Source organism: Zonotrichia leucophrys, chromosome 13, assembly GCF_028769735.1.
Source record: "Zonotrichia leucophrys gambelii isolate GWCS_2022_RI chromosome 13, RI_Zleu_2.0, whole genome shotgun sequence".
In the NCBI taxonomy this organism is placed as follows: domain Eukaryota; kingdom Metazoa; phylum Chordata; class Aves; order Passeriformes; family Passerellidae; genus Zonotrichia; species Zonotrichia leucophrys.
In genome coordinates, this window is record NC_088183.1 from 293,783 (window position 1) to 316,031 (window position 22,249).

The 22,249-nt window shown below is 54.8% G+C and overlaps 2 protein-coding genes across 7 annotated transcripts in view; one reads left to right on the top strand and one right to left on the bottom strand.

Annotated features, from left to right (window-relative positions):
* The window catches only part of PPP2R2B (protein phosphatase 2 regulatory subunit Bbeta), a 59,635-nt gene extending 43,691 nt beyond the window's left edge, over positions 1 to 15,944 (top strand). For all 3 annotated transcript variants that reach the window (XM_064724649.1, XM_064724651.1, XM_064724652.1), the window contains 8 exons: positions 2,127 to 2,224; positions 3,450 to 3,615; positions 5,051 to 5,163; positions 9,770 to 9,947; positions 11,186 to 11,350; positions 12,734 to 12,903; positions 13,424 to 13,515; positions 14,004 to 15,944. In XM_064724649.1, coding sequence (XP_064580719.1) covers positions 2,127 to 2,224; positions 3,450 to 3,615; positions 5,051 to 5,163; positions 9,770 to 9,947; positions 11,186 to 11,350; positions 12,734 to 12,903; positions 13,424 to 13,515; positions 14,004 to 14,283 — 1,262 coding nt within the window. In that variant the 3' untranslated portion in view covers positions 14,284 to 15,944. The remainder of the gene's footprint in view (positions 1 to 2,126; positions 2,225 to 3,449; positions 3,616 to 5,050; positions 5,164 to 9,769; positions 9,948 to 11,185; positions 11,351 to 12,733; positions 12,904 to 13,423; positions 13,516 to 14,003) is intronic.
* A 1,717-nt stretch (positions 15,945 to 17,661) lies between these two features.
* Positions 17,662 to 22,249, bottom strand: part of TCERG1 (transcription elongation regulator 1) — a 28,981-nt gene continuing 24,393 nt past the window's right edge. For all 4 annotated transcript variants that reach the window (XM_064725397.1, XM_064725396.1, XM_064725394.1 and 1 more), the window contains 5 exons: positions 21,612 to 21,794; positions 20,327 to 20,506; positions 19,406 to 19,489; positions 19,053 to 19,153; positions 17,662 to 18,767 (listed from right to left, as the gene is read on the bottom strand). In XM_064725397.1, the coding sequence (XP_064581467.1) occupies positions 18,566 to 18,767; positions 19,053 to 19,153; positions 19,406 to 19,489; positions 20,327 to 20,506; positions 21,612 to 21,794 (750 nt within the window). In that variant the 3' untranslated portion in view covers positions 17,662 to 18,565. The remainder of the gene's footprint in view (positions 18,768 to 19,052; positions 19,154 to 19,405; positions 19,490 to 20,326; positions 20,507 to 21,611; positions 21,795 to 22,249) is intronic.

A 22,249-nucleotide genomic window follows, 5' to 3' on the forward strand; every position in this document is an offset into this window, starting at 1 on the left:
GGGACACCCGGGACACCTGGGGACACCTGGGACACCTGGGGACACCTGGGGACACCTGGGACACCAGCTCAGCCCCTGGCTCCACAGTGATGCTCCCCAGGATGGGGTCACCTGCTGCAGCGCTGGAACCTCTGTGAGAGCCAGGGCTGAGCTGGGGCTGCTGGGCACACTTGGTGCCAGACAGAGGTCCCTTGCCCAGCTGGGATGCTGTCTGTGGCACAGAGCTGCTGTTCTGTGGCACACAGGTGCTGTCTGGGGGAGCCCACAGGTGTGAGGGGCTCTCAGGGGCCCTGCCTGGGTGATGCTGCAGCATGGTTTGGGTTTGGTGGGTGCTGTCAGGGCTGCCATCCTGAAAGACAAACCCTCAGTGGTGCTTGAGCTGCACCGGGAGCTTGGGCCACTTGCTGCACTTTGTCTTTTCTCGTTTGCTGAGGTAGCTTTCTAGTCTGTATCCGGGATGAAACTCCTGGGGAGGGAGGGGACACAGCCCAGTTGTGTTTCTGCTGGCACACACCAGAGCTAACAGGCAGGAGGAACCAGAGCAGTGTCAGAGGGCTCTGAGTGCTGGCGGGCACAGCCCGGGCAGTGCCATGGCCTGAGGGCACAGCCGGTGCTTGACCCATGGCCAGCACCCAGCCCTGGGCTGCACCCTGGGCTGCTCTGCAGCAGCGAGGAGGGCAGGAGTGCCCATTCAGCCCTGAGCTGGCAGCTGTCGTGGCCAAGAGCTGTTCACTGCAGGATCCAGCCTGCCCCAGTGCTGTTCACTGCAGATCCATCCTGCCCCAGTGCTGTTCACTGCAGATCCATCCTGCCCCAGTGCTGTTCATTGCAGATCCAGCCTGCCCCAGTGCTGTTCACTGCAGATCCATCCTGCCCCAGTGCTGTTCACTGCAGGATCCATCCTGCCCCAGTGCTGTTCACTGCAGATCCAGCCTGCCCCAGTGCTGTTCATTGCAGATCCATCCTGCCCCAGTGCTGTTCACTGCAGGATCCATCCTGCCCCATTGCTGTTCACTGCAGATCCAGCCTGCCCCAGTGCTGAGGCTCCAGTGCTGCAGCCATGCTCCCAGTCCCAGCCTCGTGCTGCTGGAGCGTGGCTCCCAGGCACTGGGTGAGCACCAGTTGGGCACTGATTGCTGTGGAATTAACCTCTGACATTCTTCTAAAAATAGGCCAAATAAATCCAATCATTAGCAGCTCTGCCTGCGCTGCCTCGAGGGTAAACGCTGCAGATTAAGGCAGTTACAGGTCCCTGTGTGTCCCCCGGCCTCTGCCACCGAGCCCCGACCCTGGAGATGGCTCCTGGTTTGTGGGGAAGGGCAGTGGGGTGAGCGCAGTGGCTTCTCAGCCGATGAAGGGCTGAAAGGCAGCACCTAAATTTTCCTTGGTGGGTGATGGTGGGTTCAGCAATGTGCGGGGAAAGCAGCGATGGAGATGTGGTCACCCGAGCTGTTCTGCCTGAGGGGCTCAGGGACAGGGCACAAAGGGCTCTGTGTTTGTGCGCTCCCTCTGCTGTGCGGGTGAAGGCAAAGCAGCGCCCAGGCTGGGGTGGCACAGGGCCGGGGCCGCCAGCTCTGCCCGGGGCTGGGGTGGGATGGGCACCGAGCTCTGCCCGGGGCTGGGGTGAGATGGGCACCGAGCTCTGCCCGGGGGCTGGGGTGAGATGGGCACCGAGCTCTGCCCGGGGCTGGGGTGAGATGGGCACCACTGGCACCACTGGCACCAGGCCCTCCCCAGGTCCCAGGAATTGATTGGGTCACCCCAAATGGTGGCACTCCCAAGTCAGAGGGATCTGCGTGCCATGCCTGCATGCGTGCCATGCCGTGCCATGCTGTGCTGCCCAGCCCTGTGCCCTGCTGCTGACAGCAGTCCTCAGGCTGCATTTAGCACAGGCACAGCACCTGGAAATCCCTCTGGAACCGGGGCTGGGGCACAGGCCAGGGCAGGGGGCCATGGCAGCATAATGCCGAGCCCGTTTAGTGTTGAAGATGGTAGAAAAGCAGGGATTTATGGAGGTGCCACAGGGTACCAATGAGGCATGTCGCTGTGCAGGGCATGGTGCTCCCTGGATGCCTTTGGAAGTCAGGCTGCAGTGACTGAAATTGTCTTTGTCTTCCGTTTGCCAGCTGACATCATCTCCACAGTCGAGTTCAACCACACTGGGGAGCTGCTGGCCACAGGGGACAAGGGCGGCCGCGTTGTGATATTCCAGCGTGAGCAGGAGGTGAGTGCCACCATGCACAATGCCGCTTTATCTTTGGTGCAGGGTCCTGCTGCTCCTAATCGCCGTGTCACTCCCGAGCTTGGGGCTCTCCTGCATTCTACAACTGAGGAGCAGCCATTGACACAGCAGGGCCAGATTCCCTCCTGCAAACACTTCCAGAGATCCACTGCCTGCATTCTCCTGCTCCAGGTGTAACGGCTCAGGCAGCACACTGAGTGTGTGGCAGTGCCCACCTGGGAGATGGCACCACCAAGAACCTCACACCACCTAATTCTGGAAAGTGTAGATGGATGCAACAATTAATTACCTTCCAAACCTGCTCAGGAGGTGCTAGCAAATGCTTGTTGGAAGTGGAGGTTGTGCCTGCTGGGAAACGTGTTTGGCCTCAGCATGCCCTGCACTGGCGGACCCTGCAGCCTGGCTGGGGAGCTGTGCAGCTCCTGGCCTGGATGCCCCCATTTCCAGAGCTGCCCGTGAGCTGCTCTGCTCTGAGACATGGAACCTGTCCTCAGCTGTGGAAGGAATGCATCAGACCTGGGCATACACAGGTCATTGTCCGATGGGGTTTTACATTTCTCAAAGTTAAGCTTTAAATATTCTACATACACTGAAGAGGCTCAGTGTTAACCATCACATGTGCAACACCCATCAGCCTTTCGCACTATTCATTTCTCCTTTTACACTCATTTCTCCTTACTATTCATGATTCTAATGCTTTTCCTGAACTTTGGGCCTCCAGCATCATTCTGACTGTATCCACTGAGCTCCTGTTGAAGGGGACATGTGGGGCTTCACCCACCCACCCAAACCAAGGCTGCCCATCCTGGTGCTTGTGGCTGCTGCCAGCAGCTCTTCTGTGCTGGGTTCAGCGCCTGGCAGGAGCTGGCCCTCGGTCCCAGCCATTCACTGGGGACAACAGTGGGTAGCCCTGGACTATTCCCTCTCATTCCGCTCTGTTTCCACTCCTTTCCCTCTCCATTTCCTCTCCATCCCCACTGTGTTCCCATTCTGTCCCCTCTCCATTGCCACTCCATCCTTGCTCTGTTTCTGTTTCATTCCCTCTCATTCCCTCTCCATTTCCTCTCCATCCCTGCTCCCTTCCCTCCGAGCACACCTGGAGCCCTGGTGCCAGCCCGGCTGTGCCCGGGCACTCAGCCCAGCCCTCGCTGCCCCAGCCCGGGGCCCTGAGCCGCTGCCCACCCTTCCTCCTCCCGTGTCCCTGCAGAGCAAGAACCAGCCCCACCGCAGGGGAGAGTACAATGTCTACAGCACCTTCCAGAGCCACGAGCCCGAGTTCGATTACCTGAAGAGCCTGGAGATCGAGGAGAAGATCAACAAGATCCGATGGCTGCCGCAGCAGAACGCGGCCTATTTCCTGCTCTCCACCAACGGTACGTGGCATCCTGGGCTCCCTCTGCCAGCTGTGCCCTCTCTGTGCTGTGTCCTCGGGGAAATAGCTACCAAAAACTCTCCCTGCAGGGCAGCACAGGCGTCCTGGGGAATGGGGTGGGCAGAGCTCAATCCCTGTGCACCAGGTGAATTTCACACAGCCCCTCCCTTTGAGGGCTTCTGCCCTGACAACAACTTGTGGCTTTTATTCTCAGGATCCTGGGAATTTTATTTATTTTTTTTAAGACAAACTGCAGGTGTTTAGTTTCAATTTGCAGTCATGTTGGGCTCAGCAGTTCCATCTTATGTTCTGATAAATATCATGAGGATCTAGGAATATTACTTGGGATGAATGGAACCTTAAGATGGATGTGACTTAATTACTTCAGGGGAAAGGGAGGGGTCTAATTATATTCCATAACCAACTTACTTTGTGTTATAGAATTGACTCTATTGATCATTGTAATAAAATTCAAAGACTTATTAAACTCATTTGGGGGAGAATCATTGAAATGAAATGAAGATTAATTATACAGTATAACGTTCTGTTAATTGAGTTTTTAAATAGTTTTTTGATTAACAGGGATATTACACCTTCCATTTGGGTTGCGTTCCATATGCAGGCAGGTTATCAAAACATTAGTTTGGAAATATTCCTGTTTTATTCTGTTTCTTTTTGTTCTTACTGTTACACTAACATTTTATAGTGAGCCCCCCCAAAATAGAGCATGTTAATAAAAACAAAATTAATTGGCACTGCTTTGGAGTTGCTGTGCAAGAGAGAAAATGAAGATGGATGATGGGGTTTTGTATGAAACCTGGTGGAAGTGATGATAAACTATGGATGGAGTCCCTGCCAGGAGGGAGCGAAGAAAACACCATTTTTCAGAATAACCCCAGGTGTTCCTGGTGTTCTTTCTGCGGGGGCTCTGTGGCACAGGGGGCAGGATGCTGGGAGGAGACAGGGGGCTGCTGGGGTGGGAGCTGATGGGGTGGGAGCTGATGGGGTGGGAGCTGCCCTCAGTGCTGTGAGTGCTGCATGGGGAAGGTCAGCGTGACCCAGGGTGAGCCACAGCCACCCTGGCACTGTGGGTGAGCCCCAGACACCCTGGCACTGTGGATGGGCCACAGCCACCCTGGCACTGTGGGTGAGCCACAGCCACCCTGGCACTGTGGATGAGCCACAGCCACCCTGGCACTGTGGCTGAGCTGCAGACACCCTGGCACGGCTCAGGGGCACGTCCAGGGCTGGGGTGCCCTGCACAGCTGCGTTCCTGCTCAGGGCTCTGCACCAGCAGCCCGCTGTGGGCACAGGTGCCTCCATCACCATTTCCAGCGGTGGCACTGGGGGCACAGGAGGTTTTCCCAGCCTTGGTGCATCCATCAGCGGGTGGCTCAGGGAGCAGCTGCCTTGATGCTGTCCCCTCTCCTCCCCAGATAAGACTGTGAAGCTATGGAAGGTCAGCGAGCGGGACAAGAGGCCGGAGGGATACAACCTCAAGGACGAGGATGGCCGACTGCGAGACCCCTCCATGATCACCGTGCTGCGGGTGAGTGTGGGGGACCGGGGTGGCTGAGGATGTGGGGCCTTGGATGGAAAGTGCTGCTGGTGTCAGCTGTGTGCCCTGGGACCTGTGTGCCATGTCCCCTGTGTGCCCTGTCTCCTGTGTGCCATGTCCCCTGTGTGCCCTGGGACCTGCAGTGCCGTGTCCCCTGTGTGCCCTGGGACCTGTGTGCCATGTCCCCTGTGTGCCCTGGGACCTGCAGTGCCATGTCCCCTGTGTGCCATGTCCCCTGTGTGCTGTGTCTCCTGTGTGCCATGTCCCCTGTGTGCCCTGGGACCTGCAGTGCCATGTCCCCTGTGTGCTGTGTCCCCTGTGTGCCCTGGGACCTGCAGTGCCATGTCCCTGTGTGCCATGTCCCCTGTGTGCCCTGGGACCTGCAGTGCCATGTCCCCTGTGTACCCTGGCACCTGCTGTGCCCCCGTGCCACACTTGGGCGGTGTCCAGGGCCATCCTGGCACCCTGGCACTGTGGCCGGTGCCCGGGCAGGGCAGTGGGCGAGGGAGCTGCCAGGGGTGTCTGGGCTGTGCTGGTGCTGGGCAGAGGTGCTGCCAGTGCCGTGTGTGTGCCCTGTCTGGTGCCCCAGTGCCCCCGTGTGCTGTGCTGTGCTGCCCCACGGGCCGGGCCCATCCCAGTGAGGACACAGAGCAGAAGCTCTCCCAGCTTGGAGCATTCCCAAATGTGGCTGCTGCTGTAGGAGCACAAGTGCTTCCTCCAAATGAGTTTTCCTCCTGGTCATGACCTTAATCAGACCAGCTTGTAATTTATTAACACCCTGTCAGAATTTGCATTTTGAGTACTTGTGGGTTTTATATTTATACATATGAAATTATTACTATGATTGTGCTTACCTCACTTTATGGGTCCCAGTTCCATTGTGCATGAAGCCACTGAGAACCCTGGGCAGGCAGTTAACTCTTGTCTCTGTACAGGGTTGCTCCTGGGGACTGGCAGCGTTTTTCTTTACAGAACAAGGGAGCATTCATTTCATGTAGATGTGTATCTGCTGCTCTGTCTCAGGCAGCATTTCCAGCCTAACCTGGTGGTACCTGGCAGCCCATTGCAGAGGTTTGCTGGGTGCCTGGCTGTCAGAGCTGGGGCTGTCAGCCCTCGGCAGGCTGGGAGGCAGGATTTGAGAGGCAGCACTGTTAAGGGTGTTATCCCAGCTGGTGCTTCCTTCTCTGCTCAAACACACCGGGAAGGCCCTGGGATTTCTTTCTCCCCTGTAGAAAGTCATGCTGAAATATCAGAGAACCCAACAGGGTTGGAGTCCACTCACTGCCTTGAAAGCTTCAGCCTCTGTTTTACTGTCAGCCCTGCACTCCTGGCAGCAGCTCAGTGCTGTGTGGTGGAGGAGCTGCTCCTTGGGGTCTGCCACTGCTCTGGGGCCGGTTTGGGGTCTGCCACTGCTCTGGGGCCGGTTTGGGGTCTGACACTGCTCTGGGGCCTGGCGCTCCATTCCTGCCCAGGGAGCTCTGCCCTGGTGAGTGGCTGGCAGAGGCACTGGGAGGGCAAACACGTCTCAAGTGCTCGGTGTGATGCTTGTTGGTACCTGCTGTGCAGTGCCTCTGGTCCCTGAGGACACAAGACTGAGGAGTCTTCCAGCAGCTCTATTTTATCTAATGTTTTGATGATTTTACTTAGACAGATATTTACAATAGCTGTAACCGTTTTGCTGCAGCTTGGTGTAAATCTGACGTGTAATTGTCCTGTGATGGGTATGCTTTAAATTAAAGCCACATCCATCCATGGTTTAATTTTCAACCACAGATAAGTGAAAAAAGGGTTTTAATGCACTTTGCTGCCATAATTTCTCATCCATTTGGCTAAATGGTTTAAATGCATTTGATGAGCATCATCCTCTGAGGAATTTCTAACCCACACAGTGCAAAAGGAATATTTAACTCTGCTCAGGCTGTGTAGTGAGGTGTTTGCAGTCATCAGAAGAGCTCTGGTGATTTGAATCACCCCAGTCTAATAGCTGCAGCCTCTGACCAGCTTTATCCTCCTGCAGGAGGGCCCCTTCTGCATGTCACAGGGCAGGTCAAACGGGACACAATTCTGTTGTCACTGCACTCTGTGAATCCTGCCATGAAAACAGAGTTTGGTGCTCATTTTGTCTGCAAAATGCTAAGCTTGGGGTGGCATTGGGCAGTCACAGACTGTAACTAATGTAGGTAGGAAATGAATTCTGGGGGTGTGCCTGGAGGAGCTGGGCTGCTGTGGCAGGTGGAAACCTCACTGGATTTATCCCTGAGCACCTCCCTGCTCCCTGGCTTGCCAGGGACCGGATTACAGCTTCCTTCTCCGAGACTCAAGGCTGGGGTCAATCCGAGCTTCAGCTTGGCTAATCCCCCGGAGCAAATCCTGTGGAGCTCGCTGAGCTGGGCTGGAGGGGAGCAGGGGCTGTGCTGGCACTGCTGCTGGCCTGGCCTGGCATTGCTGCTGTGCTGGCATTGCTGCTGGCCTGGCATTGCTGCTGGCCTGGCATTGCTGCTGGGCTGGCATTGCTGCTGTGCTGGCACTGGGCACTGGTGCTGTTCTGGCCTGGCCCTGGCCCTGCTCAGCTCTCACCAGAGGGGGATGTGGGTCCTGCTGTAGGTGCACAGGTGTGCTTGGAGGGAGTGGCAGGCATGGGGTACCTGCTAAAAGCAGGAATCAAAATTAAGACTTAAGTTGTTTTAAATGAAAAGTGACTGGCATTGCCCCCCTTCCTGAAAGCAGAAAGTAATTGAATTTATTAGTGTTTTATTTTCTTTGGCACGGTATTTCTGCGTACTTGATGTGCTTTGTTAAACTGAATTACCATTTAATAATGGGTGTGTGTGACACCAGAGCCTGTCCTGAGGTGGGCTCTGGAGCTGGAGGGGGGTGCACAAGGAGGTCTCTGCTGTGCAGGGTTGTTGTGGCAGCGCTGATTGGTCTGGGTGGGGTAGGCAGAAGCTCACTTGGCCTGTGCCTGCTTCAAGAAGCACAAGAGCCACTTCCAGTTGGTGTCACACTGCCCCATTTGTTGGTGTCTCCGCTGTGGCCGAGGCCTGGCTGGGCAGCTGCTCCCCTTGGCTGCAGGGTCCCTGTGCTGCTGCTGGGGAACAGCTCACTGGCTGCTCCCAGCAAATTCCTGCCTCAGAGTTTCAGTGCTTTCAGGGTTAAATCCTCGTTGCTGATCCCTTAAGCAGGAGTTTGCAGCATGTGGGCACGCTGGCTTCCATATTTCTGTGCAGATTCTTGCCACTGAACAGATAAAATCCCTGCTTTAGCAAACCACTCATGTATAACCAGGTTTGTCCCTCTTGTGGGGGTTCATCTGGTGACAGGCCAGGTCCCAGACAGAAAAAAGTCTCCCCAGGACTTGGCTCTGCAGTAATGTGTGGAGAATGTTCTTGGCTTAAGCGTTTGTTGTAGCTCTCTGGTTGAGGAACGAGCAGGGGATTGTGCTGGGGCACCGGGAGCTGCAGGCGCCAGCCTGGGTGCCAGCCCGGCCTGGGGACAGGAGCTGGCCCGGGGTCTGGCTGCGAGCTGTGCTGGCCACAGAGTCCTCTCCCCGAGCAGAACCCACTGCCCAAGCCCTCGCTGGGCTTGTTTGCATGGCCAGGCAGGCCAGGGCAGTCAGGGAACCCTTTCCCTTTGCACAGCCCCTGTGCTGCAGCGGTGCACTGACAGCCAGTCCCTGTGGTCCCTGTGGTCCCTGTGGTCCCTGTGCTCACCATGGTCCCTGTGCTCCCCGTGCTCCCTGTCCCCGTCCCAGCTGTCTGAGCAGGACCTGGCAGTGCACACGATGCCTCATTGCCCGTGTCAGGTGCAATTAGCTGCAGGCTCGTCACGGGCTCAGCTCTGAGCTGGCAGCACCAGCGCCCTGTGTCACTCGAGCTGGCTGTCCCACCTCTGGAGCCAAGGGAATCTCTTCAGGCAGCGCTCACACAGCACAAGAAACAGAGCAGCTGGTGAATCACCTCGCTGGTGACAGGAGCATGGGCTGGCACATTCCTGGTGTGCTGAGTTGCCTCCAGAGCCCTGTGTCCGAAGTTATCACTGACCCCACTCCTCACACACACGGTCCCCTCTGCATCCCCCCCTCCCCATGGGTTATGCTGATCTATCTAAAGGCAAACACCCACAGCTCTGTTCCTGCTCCTTCCCTCTGTCCCGTCTCATCTCTTGCCTCCATCACTTCACTGTGAGACAAATGCAAAACTGTTTAAAGAAAAAATGTGCTGGCCTGGCTCTGTCAAGCAAGGTATTTCTGTCAGAAATGCTCCAGAAGTTTCAGAAACTGGCTAAACAGTGACAAAATGAGGCAGTAGAGGTTCTTTTTTTGTTTCACAGCTGGAACAGTTGCTGCAGCAAGATCAGAGCCTGGTTTACAGGGCTCGCACTGCTTCACTGTGCTCTAACCATCCTGGAAAGTCTCTCAAAATCAGATGGCTCTTGGGTCTGCTTGTCCTTCTGTCATATCATACACATGGAAGGCATTAGTTTTCCCTGGAGGAGCCCGTTGGGAGTGAGAGGAGGAAGCCCTGGCAGCACAGAGGGGCCCGTGGGGCCGCCCCCCGTCCCTGTGCCCGGCTGCTGACGCTCTCTGCTCGCCCCGCAGGTGCCCGTGCTGCGGCCCATGGACCTGATGGTGGAGGCCACTCCGCGCAGGGTGTTTGCCAACGCGCACACCTACCACATCAACTCCATCTCCGTCAACAGCGACTACGAGACGTACATGTCAGCGGATGACCTGAGGATAAACCTGTGGAACTTTGAAATCACAAATCAAAGTTTTAGTATCCTTTGGCGTGTGTGGCTCTGGCCACGGCCCTGGGGCCCAGTGAGGAGCAGCCCCAGGGGAAGCAGCCGGGCTGTGCCCGTGCTTGTGGGAATGGGGACAGAGTGGGCAGTGCTGCAGCTCCTCCACTGCTGCTGTCCCCTGATGTGTGGGTGGCACATTTCTGCATTGCCTGCAGGATGGTGGGGCAGGCAGAGGGGGTGGTCTGCAGGTGATGGAGGAGACAGATGCCTTGGGGAGGATGGAAGCAGTGATGGTGCCTTGGGGAGGATGGAAGCAGTGATGGTGCCTTGGGGAAATGGAAGCAGTGATGGTGCCTTGGGGAGGATGGAAGCAGTGATGGTGCCTTGGGGAGGATGGAAGCAGTGATGGTGCCTTGGGGAGGATGGAAGCAGTGATGGTGCCTTGGGGAAATGGAAGCAGTGATGGTGCCTTGAGGAGGATGGAAGCAGTGATGGTGCCTTGGGGAGGATGGAAGCAGTGATGGTGCCTTGGGGAAATGGAAGCAGTGATGGTGCCTTGGGGAGGATGGAAGCAGTGATGTTGTGGTCCCATTGCACCCTGCAGCGGGTGACAGGCTGCCAGTCACTGCTCTACAAATGAGGTTGTGGCAGTCACGCTTGTAACAGCCACACTGGAAATAATAAACAGGGCACGAATCATTGATGGTATTTATATGGTGTTTCCTGCTGAGAAATCCCTGGGGCATGATTTAGGCAGATGGAGAGGATTTTGGCAGTCACAGGCACGTGGCTATGGGAGCTCTGAGCAGCTGCAGGAGAGCAGGGCTGTGGTTCCTGCTTATTTGCAAGGATGAGGGTGAGCAGTACTGAATCTGTGACAAACGTCAGGGAGTTATCATGGCCCAGGGGACTTACATAGGGGTTTTCTGTTGGTTGTTGTGCCCAGGGCTTTGCTGCCATTGCTGTTTTCAGTATGGTTACTCACCATGGCGGAATGTTGCACTAAAAGACGTTTACTGAGGCCTGATGTGGGCGGGCAGATCAGGTCTCGTGTGCCGCAGAGGGTCTCCAGGCTGTGGTATCAGGGCTGGGGTTCCCAGCTGGATCTCGGCCTTCCCCTGCTGGGGTGGCTGGTCCCACTCTGTGCTGCAGCTTTGCCCTGCGAGGGAGGCGCCTGCCCAGAGCACACGCTTGGCACGGGTGAGGGGAGGCCCCGGTGCCCAGGGACACCAGCACGGTCTGGGCTCGTGGGCTCCTTGACTGGCCCTGCCAGACATCGTGGACATCAAGCCGGCCAACATGGAGGAGCTGACGGAGGTGATCACGGCGGCCGAGTTCCACCCGCACCACTGCAACACCTTCGTGTACAGCAGCAGCAAGGGCACCATCCGCCTGTGCGACATGCGCACCGCGGCGCTCTGCGACCGCCACGCCAAGTGTGAGTGAGCGCCACGGCCCTGGGGCTGCAACGGGGCAGGGAGGGGACAGGAGAGGGACAGGAGAGGGACAGGAGAGGGACAGGAGAGCCCCCAGGCTGGCTCTGCCCTGGCACCCCATTGCCTTCCCCCTGGTGTCCCCAAGGCCGCTCACCCTGCCCTCAGGGCCGCCCCGGGCTCACCTGCTCCCCGGGGACAGCGAGCTGCAGAGGAGCTGGTGTGGGCAGGGCAGCACCTCTCAGTGCCAGAGAAAGTAGGTTTGTTGTGTAAGAGGGAATTAGTGCTCAGAAATCCTTTCCATGAACTCAGCAGCCCAGATCTGCTTCTGCAGCAGGAGCAAAGCCACACAAAAGCCTTCAGCCCAAAGCAAAAATAGCTGGCCCGAGCCCCAGCCCTGCCTGGCCACTGGCTTTGGGTCACAGACACACTCAGGGACTGGGCAGCACCAGCTGCGGGCTGGGACCCCCGTCCGGGCATCTCCTGTGTGTGTGTGTGTGTGCTGGGACCCCCATCCCCATCCTGGCATCTCCTCTGTGTGTGTGTGTGTGTGTGTGTGTGTGTGTGTGTGTGTGTGCTGGGAGCCCCATCCCCATCCTGGCATCTCCTCTGTGTGTGTGTGTGTGTGTGTGTGTGTGTGTGTGTTTGTGTGTGTGCTGGGAGCCCCATCCCCATCCTGTATCTCCTCTGTGTGTGTGTGTGTGTGTGTGTGTGTGGCTGGGACCCCCATCCCCATCCTGGCATCTCCTCTGTGTGTGTGTGTGTGTGTGTGTGTGTGTGTGTGCTGGGAGCCCCATCCTGGCATCTCTTGTGTGCTGGGGGCCCGGTCCTGGCCCTGCCCGTGTGCCAGGAGCCCGGTGCCAGCAGAGCCCCTGCTGCTGCCAGTGCAGGGATGCACTGCGCGTCCCCCGGCAGAGCTGTGGCCATGGCCCTGCTTGCTGCCCATTCCCCGAGCCCTCACAGGGAGACCAGGGCATCATGACTGACCTGCTGTGAGCAAGAGACACGTCCTGGGTTCAGCTGCTTTCTGCCTGCCTGAGCTCTTTGCTTTTTCTTGTTGCTACCACTTTTTATATGGAAAAAGCCTCCAGGTTTCTGCTGGTGGTGAAAGGCTGTAGCTCTGCATCCTGCTGTGGGCAGTGCCTTTTCTGCATTGTAGAGATCATTATATGGGCACTTCAGACATTCTTCCCACCACAGTGGAGCTCCAGGGCTTGGTGGGGGGGTGATGAACCTAAGCACGTGTGGGTGCTGGGCACAGCATCATGCAAGGACTCTCCCAGAAGCTTCCTGTGGCCAGGACAGGGTGGCAGCTCCCTGATGAGGGCCTGAGATGAGGGAGCTCCTGCCTCAGCTAATGCTGGGGCTTGTTCTTTCCTCCTGCACAGTTTTTGAAGAGCCCGAGGACCCAAGTAACCGGTCGTTTTTTTCCGAGATCATCTCCTCAATCTCTGATGTCAAATTCAGCCACAGTGGAAGGTACATCATGACCCGGGACTACCTCACTGTCAAGGTGTGGGACCTGAACATGGAGAACCGGCCCATTGAGACCTACCAGGTGAGCGTGGCACAGCCAGGTGCACGCAGCAGCGGAGCACCCAGAGCTCCCTCCTGAGCCCGCTCTGGGCCAGTGGCAGGAGGGGCGGCTATGCCCTTGTTGTGTGGGAGCTTTATGCCCGTAGATGGTGGAAAGCAGGGTGGTTAAATGAGGGCTCAGGTGGCCTGGTGAGTTGTCACCATGTCCCCGGGCTGGGGGTGGGTGAGGAGAGAAAGCTCAGGTGCTGGCAGCTGGGAGAGCCCTGTGGCAGGCCTGGTGCAGAGCAGTAGCCCTGTCACTGTCACCCTTTGCCAGGGGATGTCCCCTGGCACTGCCTGGGGGTGCCCAAGCCGTGTGCAGTGTGGCTGGAGGTGCTGGGAGAAGAAGGGCGGCTGTGGGAGGGCACAGGATGCCAGGCAGTGCCCAACGCTGCCAGCTGGGCTGTGGTGAGTATGGGGCACCCCCTGCGAGCCAGGCTCAGTGTGCCAGCCCTGGGCTGCGTGGCCACTGTGGGGGCTCACGCTGTCCCTCCCACCCGCAGGTCCACGACTACCTGCGGAGCAAGCTGTGCTCGCTCTACGAGAACGACTGCATCTTCGACAAGTTTGAGTGCGTCTGGAACGGCTCTGACAGGTGAGCACGTGCTGGGGTGCCTGCCTGCAGCCCCGGCATGCTGGCTGTGGTTTGGCACAAGGGCTCCACGGCCCCTTGGCAGCCCCTTCCCTTTGGCTGGGTGCGGGGTCTGGGCAGGGGCAGCAGGAGCCACCTGCGCCTGCAGCCTGTACGCAGGTGGGGATGGCTGAGGGTCCCACTCTCTCCTGGACAGATCAGTCCCACCTCTCTGTCACCCACTGCTGGAGGAAGGTGGTGAGGGGTTTAGCTTCAGATTGCCAGAATCTGGGGATAATGAGCATCTGGGTGTGAAGTGTGTGAGCCCCTGGCAGGGCTGTCATGGTTTTTGTCTGAGCCATCAGAGTGAGCTGACAAAGCACAACTGGGCCCGAGACAAATTCCAATGCTTACCCAGATCTCATTATGCCTCTGAATGCTCAGTCTTGCTCTGGTCACCCCCAGTTTGCCTCTGAAAAGGTGTGAAAACCACCTGTCCTTCCCCGTTGCAGTGTCATCATGACCGGCTCCTACAACAACTTCTTCCGCATGTTCGACCGCAACACCAAGCGCGACGTGACGCTGGAGGCGTCGCGGGAGAACAGCAAACCCCGTGCCATCCTCAAGCCCCGCAAGGTCTGCGTGGGTGGGAAGCGCAGGAAAGACGAGATCAGTGTGGACAGTCTGGACTTTAGCAAAAAGATCCTGCACACAGCTTGGCACCCCTCCGAGAACATCATCGCTGTGGCAGCCACGAACAACCTGTACATATTCCAGGACAAGGTTAACTAGGAGGACCAGGTCTTCTTTAGGAGTCTCATGTACTGATACCAGTAAACACATCGTTTCAACTGTTCCTTTTCTTTTTCTTTCTTTCTTTCTTTCTCTCTTTGTTTTTCCTTTCCCTCCTGTTCTTTGTTCAGTCCCTGCTCTGCAGATGGCGGTTGTGCAGAGGAGCGCTGGGGCACTCCAGCCCAGGGGCCACTGGGGGCACTCCCAGACACCAGATTTACACAGGGCAGAGTGAGGATGCCAGGCCTGGCTGTCCCTGTCCCCAGGCACGTCCCCAGGCAGTGCTGGGTGGCAGCGGCCGATGCTGAGGAGGTGATGGGGAGGGGGCTGTCAGCTGGCAAGGGATTGATGGGGTAACACACCATGGGCTCTGGCCAGCTCTGGTGGCAGTGGTCCCACTCCAATTGCTTTCAACCTGATCCCAGAAATATTCCACCTGTTGTGTGGAAGATTGGAATGTTGCCTCCCTTTGCCATTTTCCACATTTGTCTTTTTATTACAATTATTTTGTTTTACTAACAGAGACAGCAAAACCAAACGTAAAATGGGAAAGTTCAGTTTTGCAAAGGACAAGCTTAAGGAGCAGGGGGGATGTGCTGCACCTCCAGCTGTGTCTGCTCCAGCCAGGTTGCCCCCCCAGCCCCAGAACCCTCCTGAGGATTTGGCTTTGTAGATACTGTGGTGCCTTCTTTGGTATATGAAATACCTTTATAAATGATGCTTCCGACCTGCATTGATCGCAAACCAAACCAACCCTGGGCTCTGCTGCAGTTCTGGGCTTTGCTTTGGTCATTTTTCTCATTCTGTTGTGAGCTCTTGCATGTTGTGACTGACTGTCTCTCTCTCTCTTTCTCTCTCTCTTTCTCTCTTTTTTAATTAATTTATTTATTTATTCAATTTTTTTAAGATAAAGTATAAGTTGCTAATTTATGACCTAAAAAAAATCCAACTGTATATTGCTGTTAGCCCCTGACTGTGTCAGAGAGAGGCTGTCTGCAGTCCTACATTATAATAACAATGATAATAATAATAAAACCGGTAACTCTTTCTCTTTGCATGGCGAGGCTGCCTCTTTCTACTCTACAGATTGGTCAGGTCCCTCTTTACTTGAGCAACTGTTCAATAAAAAAAGATTGACTGGATTTTCTGTAAATCTGAAAACTGCTCCTGCAGCAAGAAGCCAATGAAGTCAATTACAAAGTTCAACACCGTCACTTTGGCAGTTGCGCCCCAGGGGTGACCCCGTTGCCGTCCTCCTGAGGGGACACCTGGCACCCCCAGCAGCCCAGGCCTTCGGGGATGGGACACGATCACCAGGGCCAGGTGTGCCCCGGGACAGCCTCTCTGCGGGCACCACGAGGATCCAGGGACAGGGACTGCTGCACACCCACAGAGCTCATGGACTGCACGGAACACCAGGAGCTGCCCGGAGACAGGGCCCCCCAGACGCCACCTTCAGAGGAGCCATTCCAAGGGAAGAACAAAGTGCACTGGCTTATGAATTTATTCCAAGGGATGGCTTTCAGGAGTAACTTTTTTTTTAAATGAAATGGTAAAATAAAATAGCAAGTAAATGCACCATTTTATAAGAAAATGCTCCTTTTTGGTTGTGAAAGGAAAGCCTGCGCTGCAGTGTCAGAAGTAAAGTTGTCCCAAACGTGTCTGTGTGCAGTCCATGCTGTTGTGCCTCTCGCGCGGCGGGACGCGGCTCCGGGTGTGCCGGGGCTGGGCTGAGAGGGGTGAGGGAGCAGGGGAGGATCCCCAAACCCCGGGGCTGGGCTGAGAGGGGGGAGCAGGGGAGGATCCCCAATCCCCAGGGCTGTGCTGAGAGGGGTGAGTAGGGGAGGGATCCCCAAACCCCAGGGCTGGGCTGAGAGGGGTGAGCAGGGGAGGATCCCCAAACCCCAGGGCTGGGCTGAGAGGGGTGAGCAGGGGAGGATCCCCAAACCCAGGGCTGGGCTGAGGGGGGTGAGCAGGGGAGGATCCCCAAACCCCAGGGCTGGGCTGAGAGGGGTGAGCAGGGGAGGATCCCCAAACCCCAGGGCTGTGATGAGAGGGGTGAGGGAGCAGGGGAGGATCCCCAAACCCCAGGGCTGGGCTGAGAGGGGTGAGCAGGGGAGGATCCCCAAACCCAGGGCTGGGCTGAGAGGGGTGAGCAGGGGAGGATCCCCAAGCCCCCGAGGATTGCGGGTCCCCCTGAGGGTGCAGCACAGCGGGGCACTGTGCACTGTGGGAGTGGGAGCACTTGCAGGTGCCCCACTGCACAGGGACCCCGGTGCTGGCTACAGCCCCTCCCCAGCCCCTGCCCTAATTCTGGGCTGCTCCTGGTGATGAATTCAAACAGCAGCCCTTAATTAGCAGCTGCAGGGCACGGACTGTGCAGTCAGGGAGATGTTCCTCAGACACTCATTTACCTTCACATTAGCTGCAGGACCTTAATCAACTGAAGCAGGAGGACGCAGCCCTGGCTCTGCTCCCTCGTGTACAGCACATTCTGGGTTGCTGGATCTGGCTGCTCCACAAGGCAGAACTCAGTTCAGCTTTTTCAAAAGCCGACTTTCTTTCCCTTTCTTAAGCTTGCTTGGATTTAAGCTCTGCCCTGCTGTGAGTGCTTGGCCACAGAGGGCAGGGCCAGCCAGGGGACCTCCTGGGCTGCCACAGGAATGGTGCTAGGGAAGATGTCAGCATCCCTTAAATCCAACCTTCTCTCTGGATGAGGATTCCATGGGCTGTCACCTCTGGGGAAACTGGGGACTCTGCCTAAGGGGCTGCCAGGGGGGACCAGCTCCATGGGCCGCCAGCAGCACCCCCAGCCAGGAGCCCTGCACATGGGCATGATCGTGATTTTATCCACAGAATAAGCAAATAAATAAATTTTTATGAACATCTGGTCTCCATAAACCAGATCAATTAAAATTAATAGCCATCTTATATAATGAACGAGCCATAACAAACACATGGCTTCCCACTGGGCTGTGCTGAGCAAGAGGACCCCTCTCTCTTGAGGCTCAGCCTGCAAGTTCTGGCCCTGGCCACCACCACCAACTGCTGACAAGAAATCATTGTCAGGATGAGGGAAGAAGAGACTTCTTCCCCAGCCCTCCTCTAAGAGCAAGAGACACATGTAAACACAACCAGCAGAAACAAACTGGCTCTGCAAGCACTGCCAGCTGATGTTTAAGCATCAGACAAAAGAGCTAAACTGGAAAATCATTCTGCTCACCCCCCTGGCCCACATGCTGACCCCACACTGCTCAGTGCCACAGGCCCTGTTCTGCCCAGCACAGCCAAGAATGTAGGCAGTATCGCTTCAGTCATTTGCTTTACTCAGAAATTCACAAATCCAACAAAATCCAACACAAATTGGGATTAGGCCTGTACAATCCATATATAAAAAGGGTTGGTTTATTGTAGTTCAAATACATAAACTGAACAATCCCAACATTTCAAAATTAAACTTTAGAAACACAAGTTTAACATTCAAAACAGGAGTATAGTTTACAAGAATTGCCCAGAGGGGGTATGCACAGTCTAATCCAGAAGTATGTAAAGATCACTTTATCGTAAATAAAAATGTGTTTATACAACCGTCCTGGCCTGCTCGGTCACCTCTGGGATTTCCAGCTTCGAGCAAAACTCATTAGACAGAACTTCACTTGGGCAGAGCAACCTGACTGCTGCAAATCGATGGCTGGGGGCAGGAACAGAGCAGCCTGTGAATAAATCTGGTCTGGTCTCCAAGTCCCTGCTCTCCACTCAGCTCTAACCCTGGCTCTAGCAGATTTAGTTCCATTCCCAAGGGTGGAAGCAGAGAGCTGGGCCTGGGGCTCCCAGAGTGGGCTGTCAGTGATCAGCAATGGAAGCGTGTCACCTCCTCCTGCCCGGGCTGCGGGCACCAGGAGGCAGCTGGTGGCACTGGTGTAGGACACGCTCAAACCGCAGCGCCGTCACCCTTGGGGCTCACGCGAGGACACTGCTGAGAGGAAAGCCCCAGGTGCCAGACTCACACCTCACACACACACACCACTCTGAGACCCACAGCCACCAGACAGCCCACACCTTGGGATTTGTCACTCATGCTCCAATTAACTCATAAATATCTTTAATGTGAGTTTTTGTGGTTGGTTTCCCCCCAGAGATCATTCTACGTTCACTAAAGCTGCTTCTGCCTCTGCTCCTCAGATGTTTGAATATATTCACGGCAATGGATGTGTGTAACCTGACAGATGGCTCATGCAAGCGTTTGGATTACCAGACACCCGTGACGAGGAGCACTCGGAGGCTATTTGGTGGTTCTGCGCGTGGGCTCGGAGGCCGTGGGCGGCGGTGGCGGCCCGCGCCGGTCCAGGTCATCCACGTAGGACACGATCAGCTTGCGCCGCTCCTCGGGCACGCAGTCCAGCACCAGGTACCGCTTGTCGTTCTGCAGGATCTTCTCCACGTCCTTCAGGTGCTGATCCGACTCCTGGATCAGCTTTTTGGATCTGAAAGCAAGGGTGAAAGAGCGCTGCAGCGGGCGGGAGGGAGGCAGGGAGCTGGGCCATCCCCCGAGCAAGGAGGATGTCCCGTCAGCTGGGGACTGGGCACGGAACAGCGCTCCGGGCACACAACACACAGGCTCGCTGCCTGCACTGGTGCTGTGTTAACTAAGCACCGTTAAAGATTTCAGCAGCAGACATCAACTAGGAAAAAACAGACATCAGTTTGCTGCTGTTTGGATGGCAAAGCAGAATAAAAGCCACGTCCTGCACCAGCATGGCAGTGCCCACCTGTAAGTGATGAATTTGGTCTCTTTGAGCAGCGTCCGGAAGTCGGCTTTGGCAGTGATGTATTTGTCTCGGATGTACTCCTCAAACTCCCTCTGCTTTTTCTGAAAGACCAAAGATAAACACAAATCACTGGGTGCAGCTCCAGTACTTCCTGCAACTGGACACACTGAACACCAGCAGCAATTACATGTTATTTATACTTTTCCTTACATTCTACATTTTTAATCTTATTTAATATTTAATTACTAACACCTGTGTCCACACAGAGCTGAACCCATTGCAGCAACCCCCAAGTCACTTCTCTGTACCCTGCACCAGACTGGAAGTTGGCAAGAGCAATGCAAACCACTCACCCTGTCGCTCGAAGAGAACTTAATGCACCTTGGATCTTCTTTAATGATTTTTTTCACTTCCTTCCATGTTGATGTTAAGGTTATCTTTCAAATTAAGCAAAAACAGTTAAATGAAAAGTAAATTAGACTCTATGAATAAGGAATGCAAACACTACTAACCTCTGAAGCCTTTAAATATATCCCAAGTCCACTGATGAACTTGCTGGGTTCTCATCACTTATCCTATTACAGTTGTATTTCTAAGATGAGTTGATTTTACATAGCGACTCTTCTTTCATATTTTGAGATGGCATTTTCAGATCAAGGTTGTCCAAATATCATTTACTTTCCAAAGTCTTTTTCTAGTACATTAAAAATTACCTGCAGAAAGCTTGCCTCTAAACTAAAATAACTAATGCATTAAAAATCAGGTTAAAACCTTCAGTTTAAATGAAAGCTGCCTTAAGCTGGCAGAGAACTAAAAAAGAGGAAACCTCACTAAAACCCCAATGCATAGAATCAGGGATGCATTCCACATAATGAGCAGAGTAAAAGTTCAGGTTCAGCAGGAGAACATCAGAACAGGTGAACTGGGTAAGACCACACTGGTGGCCATTAAGGCAAACACCCTGCATATCTGAAGAAGCCAGACAGTGAAGAGTATCAAATAACTCAGTACTGAAGAAATAAAAAGAAGATTAAAAGATCACTGATTCAAAGTTTATATGCAAATAAACTGTATGTTCAATCAAAGTAAAACTCCAGATAAACAGGTAAGGAAACATAAGGCACAAATTTTGCTATGAAGGAGAAAAGAGAGCAATGCAGCAAAAAGGCCCTGGAAATAAAACCAAACCAATTAGACTGTGAGACAGAAAAACAGAAAAAGAGAAATGCCAGTGGGCTGCAAAGATTGTCAACTTGAACATCAACAGCTCTCACCGCTGAAGTTTCATCCAGAAGTTGCCTGAAATGTTCCCTCTTCTTTTTGGTAAGTGCCTCAATGTGCTCATTGAAGAGCTTCTCCTTCTCCTCTCTCTCGAGCAGGGACCCCGACTCCCAGCGGTGATCTTTGCGCAGGGTCCTCCTGGTGTCAGACCAGGACACATCTGAGGAACGCACCTGAGACAAACATGATTTGCTTTAAAACAGCTTTTCCACAGCTCACTGATAATAATGCTTATTTTTTCATCTCGTTTGAAGTTAAGGTTGAAATAAAACAGAAACCCTCGGCTTTTAAGAAGAGACTGTAGCAGGTTCCCCACACACACTGAACAGGCAGTGGCAGAAGGAATCCCTCTGCACTGGTTCAGAGCAGATGGAGATGTCCCACTGACCCAGCTGAGCATTCCCAAAGCCAGAAAACCCAAGCACCCTCCTTTCCTTCCTGTAACACTCTGCGTTCACCAGAGTGCTTGGAAAGGCAGCCTGGAGATCATTATTTCCAGAGACACCAGGAGCTCTGCAGAGTTTCCAGAGCCCTGTTTCCAGCCTGGAGAGCACCCTCTGCATGAGACCTCTAAATGCACAGCCTTCTCTTCCAACCAAGGCAAAACTCTCAGCGGGATTTCACCTCTTTGGAGCTGAACTCCTAAATGAGCCTTGCTTGGTCTTACCCTATGCAAGCTGTTACAGCTCCAGAGCTCAGTCCCCAAGGGCACTGGGTGCTAGAAGCCAGCTCGCTCTCAGACCAAGGCCGCGGGTCAGCCCCTAGCAAGCAGGGAGATATTCAGCTCTTAGTGATTAGGCAGCTCTTGTGATTTCAGCTTTGCTTGCTAGGTAGCTTTTCCCTTGGCCTAAGGCTCCAGCAGACGGTAGAGAGAGGAGAAGCAGAAGACGCTGGCTGTTCCACGAGTATGGCTTTATTGTAGGGTCCGTGAAGGGTCTCAGCTCTTCTTCTTCCGAGTTAGTAGGGGTACAGTGTGCTACTTTTATACCCTTGGCCTGGATCCAATCCTGACCAATGGCAAAGGTGTTAGAGTGACCATAAGTGACCAATGGTAGGGTTTAACACAATATTGCCTTACATGGCTATAGGGATAAGGTACAAGGCGGATGTCCCTGGAGACAGGAAACTTCTTTGCCGCTGTGTCAGCATTCTATTCTCCAAGGGGCCCTGGCTAAACCTGAGGGGTTTACTACAAACTCCAAGCGCCCAAAGGCTTTGCGAGGGAGCAGGCAGCAGCTCAGCCTGCCCCGAGGAGCCGAGGCGACTGCCGTGCCTCACCATGTCTGAGAGCAGCGCTTTGAAGTTCTGGATGGCCTCCTCGCGCTTGTGCTGCTCCCGCTCGCGGTCGATCTCCTTGGTCTGCTCCGAGCGCGCCTTCTGCACCTCGCGCTCGCGCTCCCGCAGGCTCGCCTCGATGCGCGCCTGCCGCTCCAGCTCCTTCTCCTTCTCAGAATCCAGGTTCTGCAAGGCAGCAACACCCCTGTCTCAGTAAGAGCAACGCTGCTCATTAGAAAGAGAATTAAAGGGCTATCAAACTAAAGGAAGCTCAGAACAAAAGACTTTCACAGGATTTGGGTTCTATGATTACAAAATTTTGCTTAAAGAGCCAGGCTGAAGCATTACAGGGTTACAGCATTGTGGGAGAGACAAATTTGGTCACAGATCAGCTTATTCCCAGGAGCTGTGTGCACTGACAGACTCTGAATAAGGGAGGCCAAGGGGATCACTGTTTGTTGGCCCAGTTTTACATTCTCAACCATTAACTGCCTGGAAGAGAAAGGCAGGAATATTGGATTAAGAAAGGAGCAGCACTGAAGGAACTGGGTATGAACACACATCCCTGAAGGAAGCTCAGCTGACAGGGAAAATCACAGCAAAGGAAATGCAGCCCATCCTAGGAGGAAGTAATCAATGTG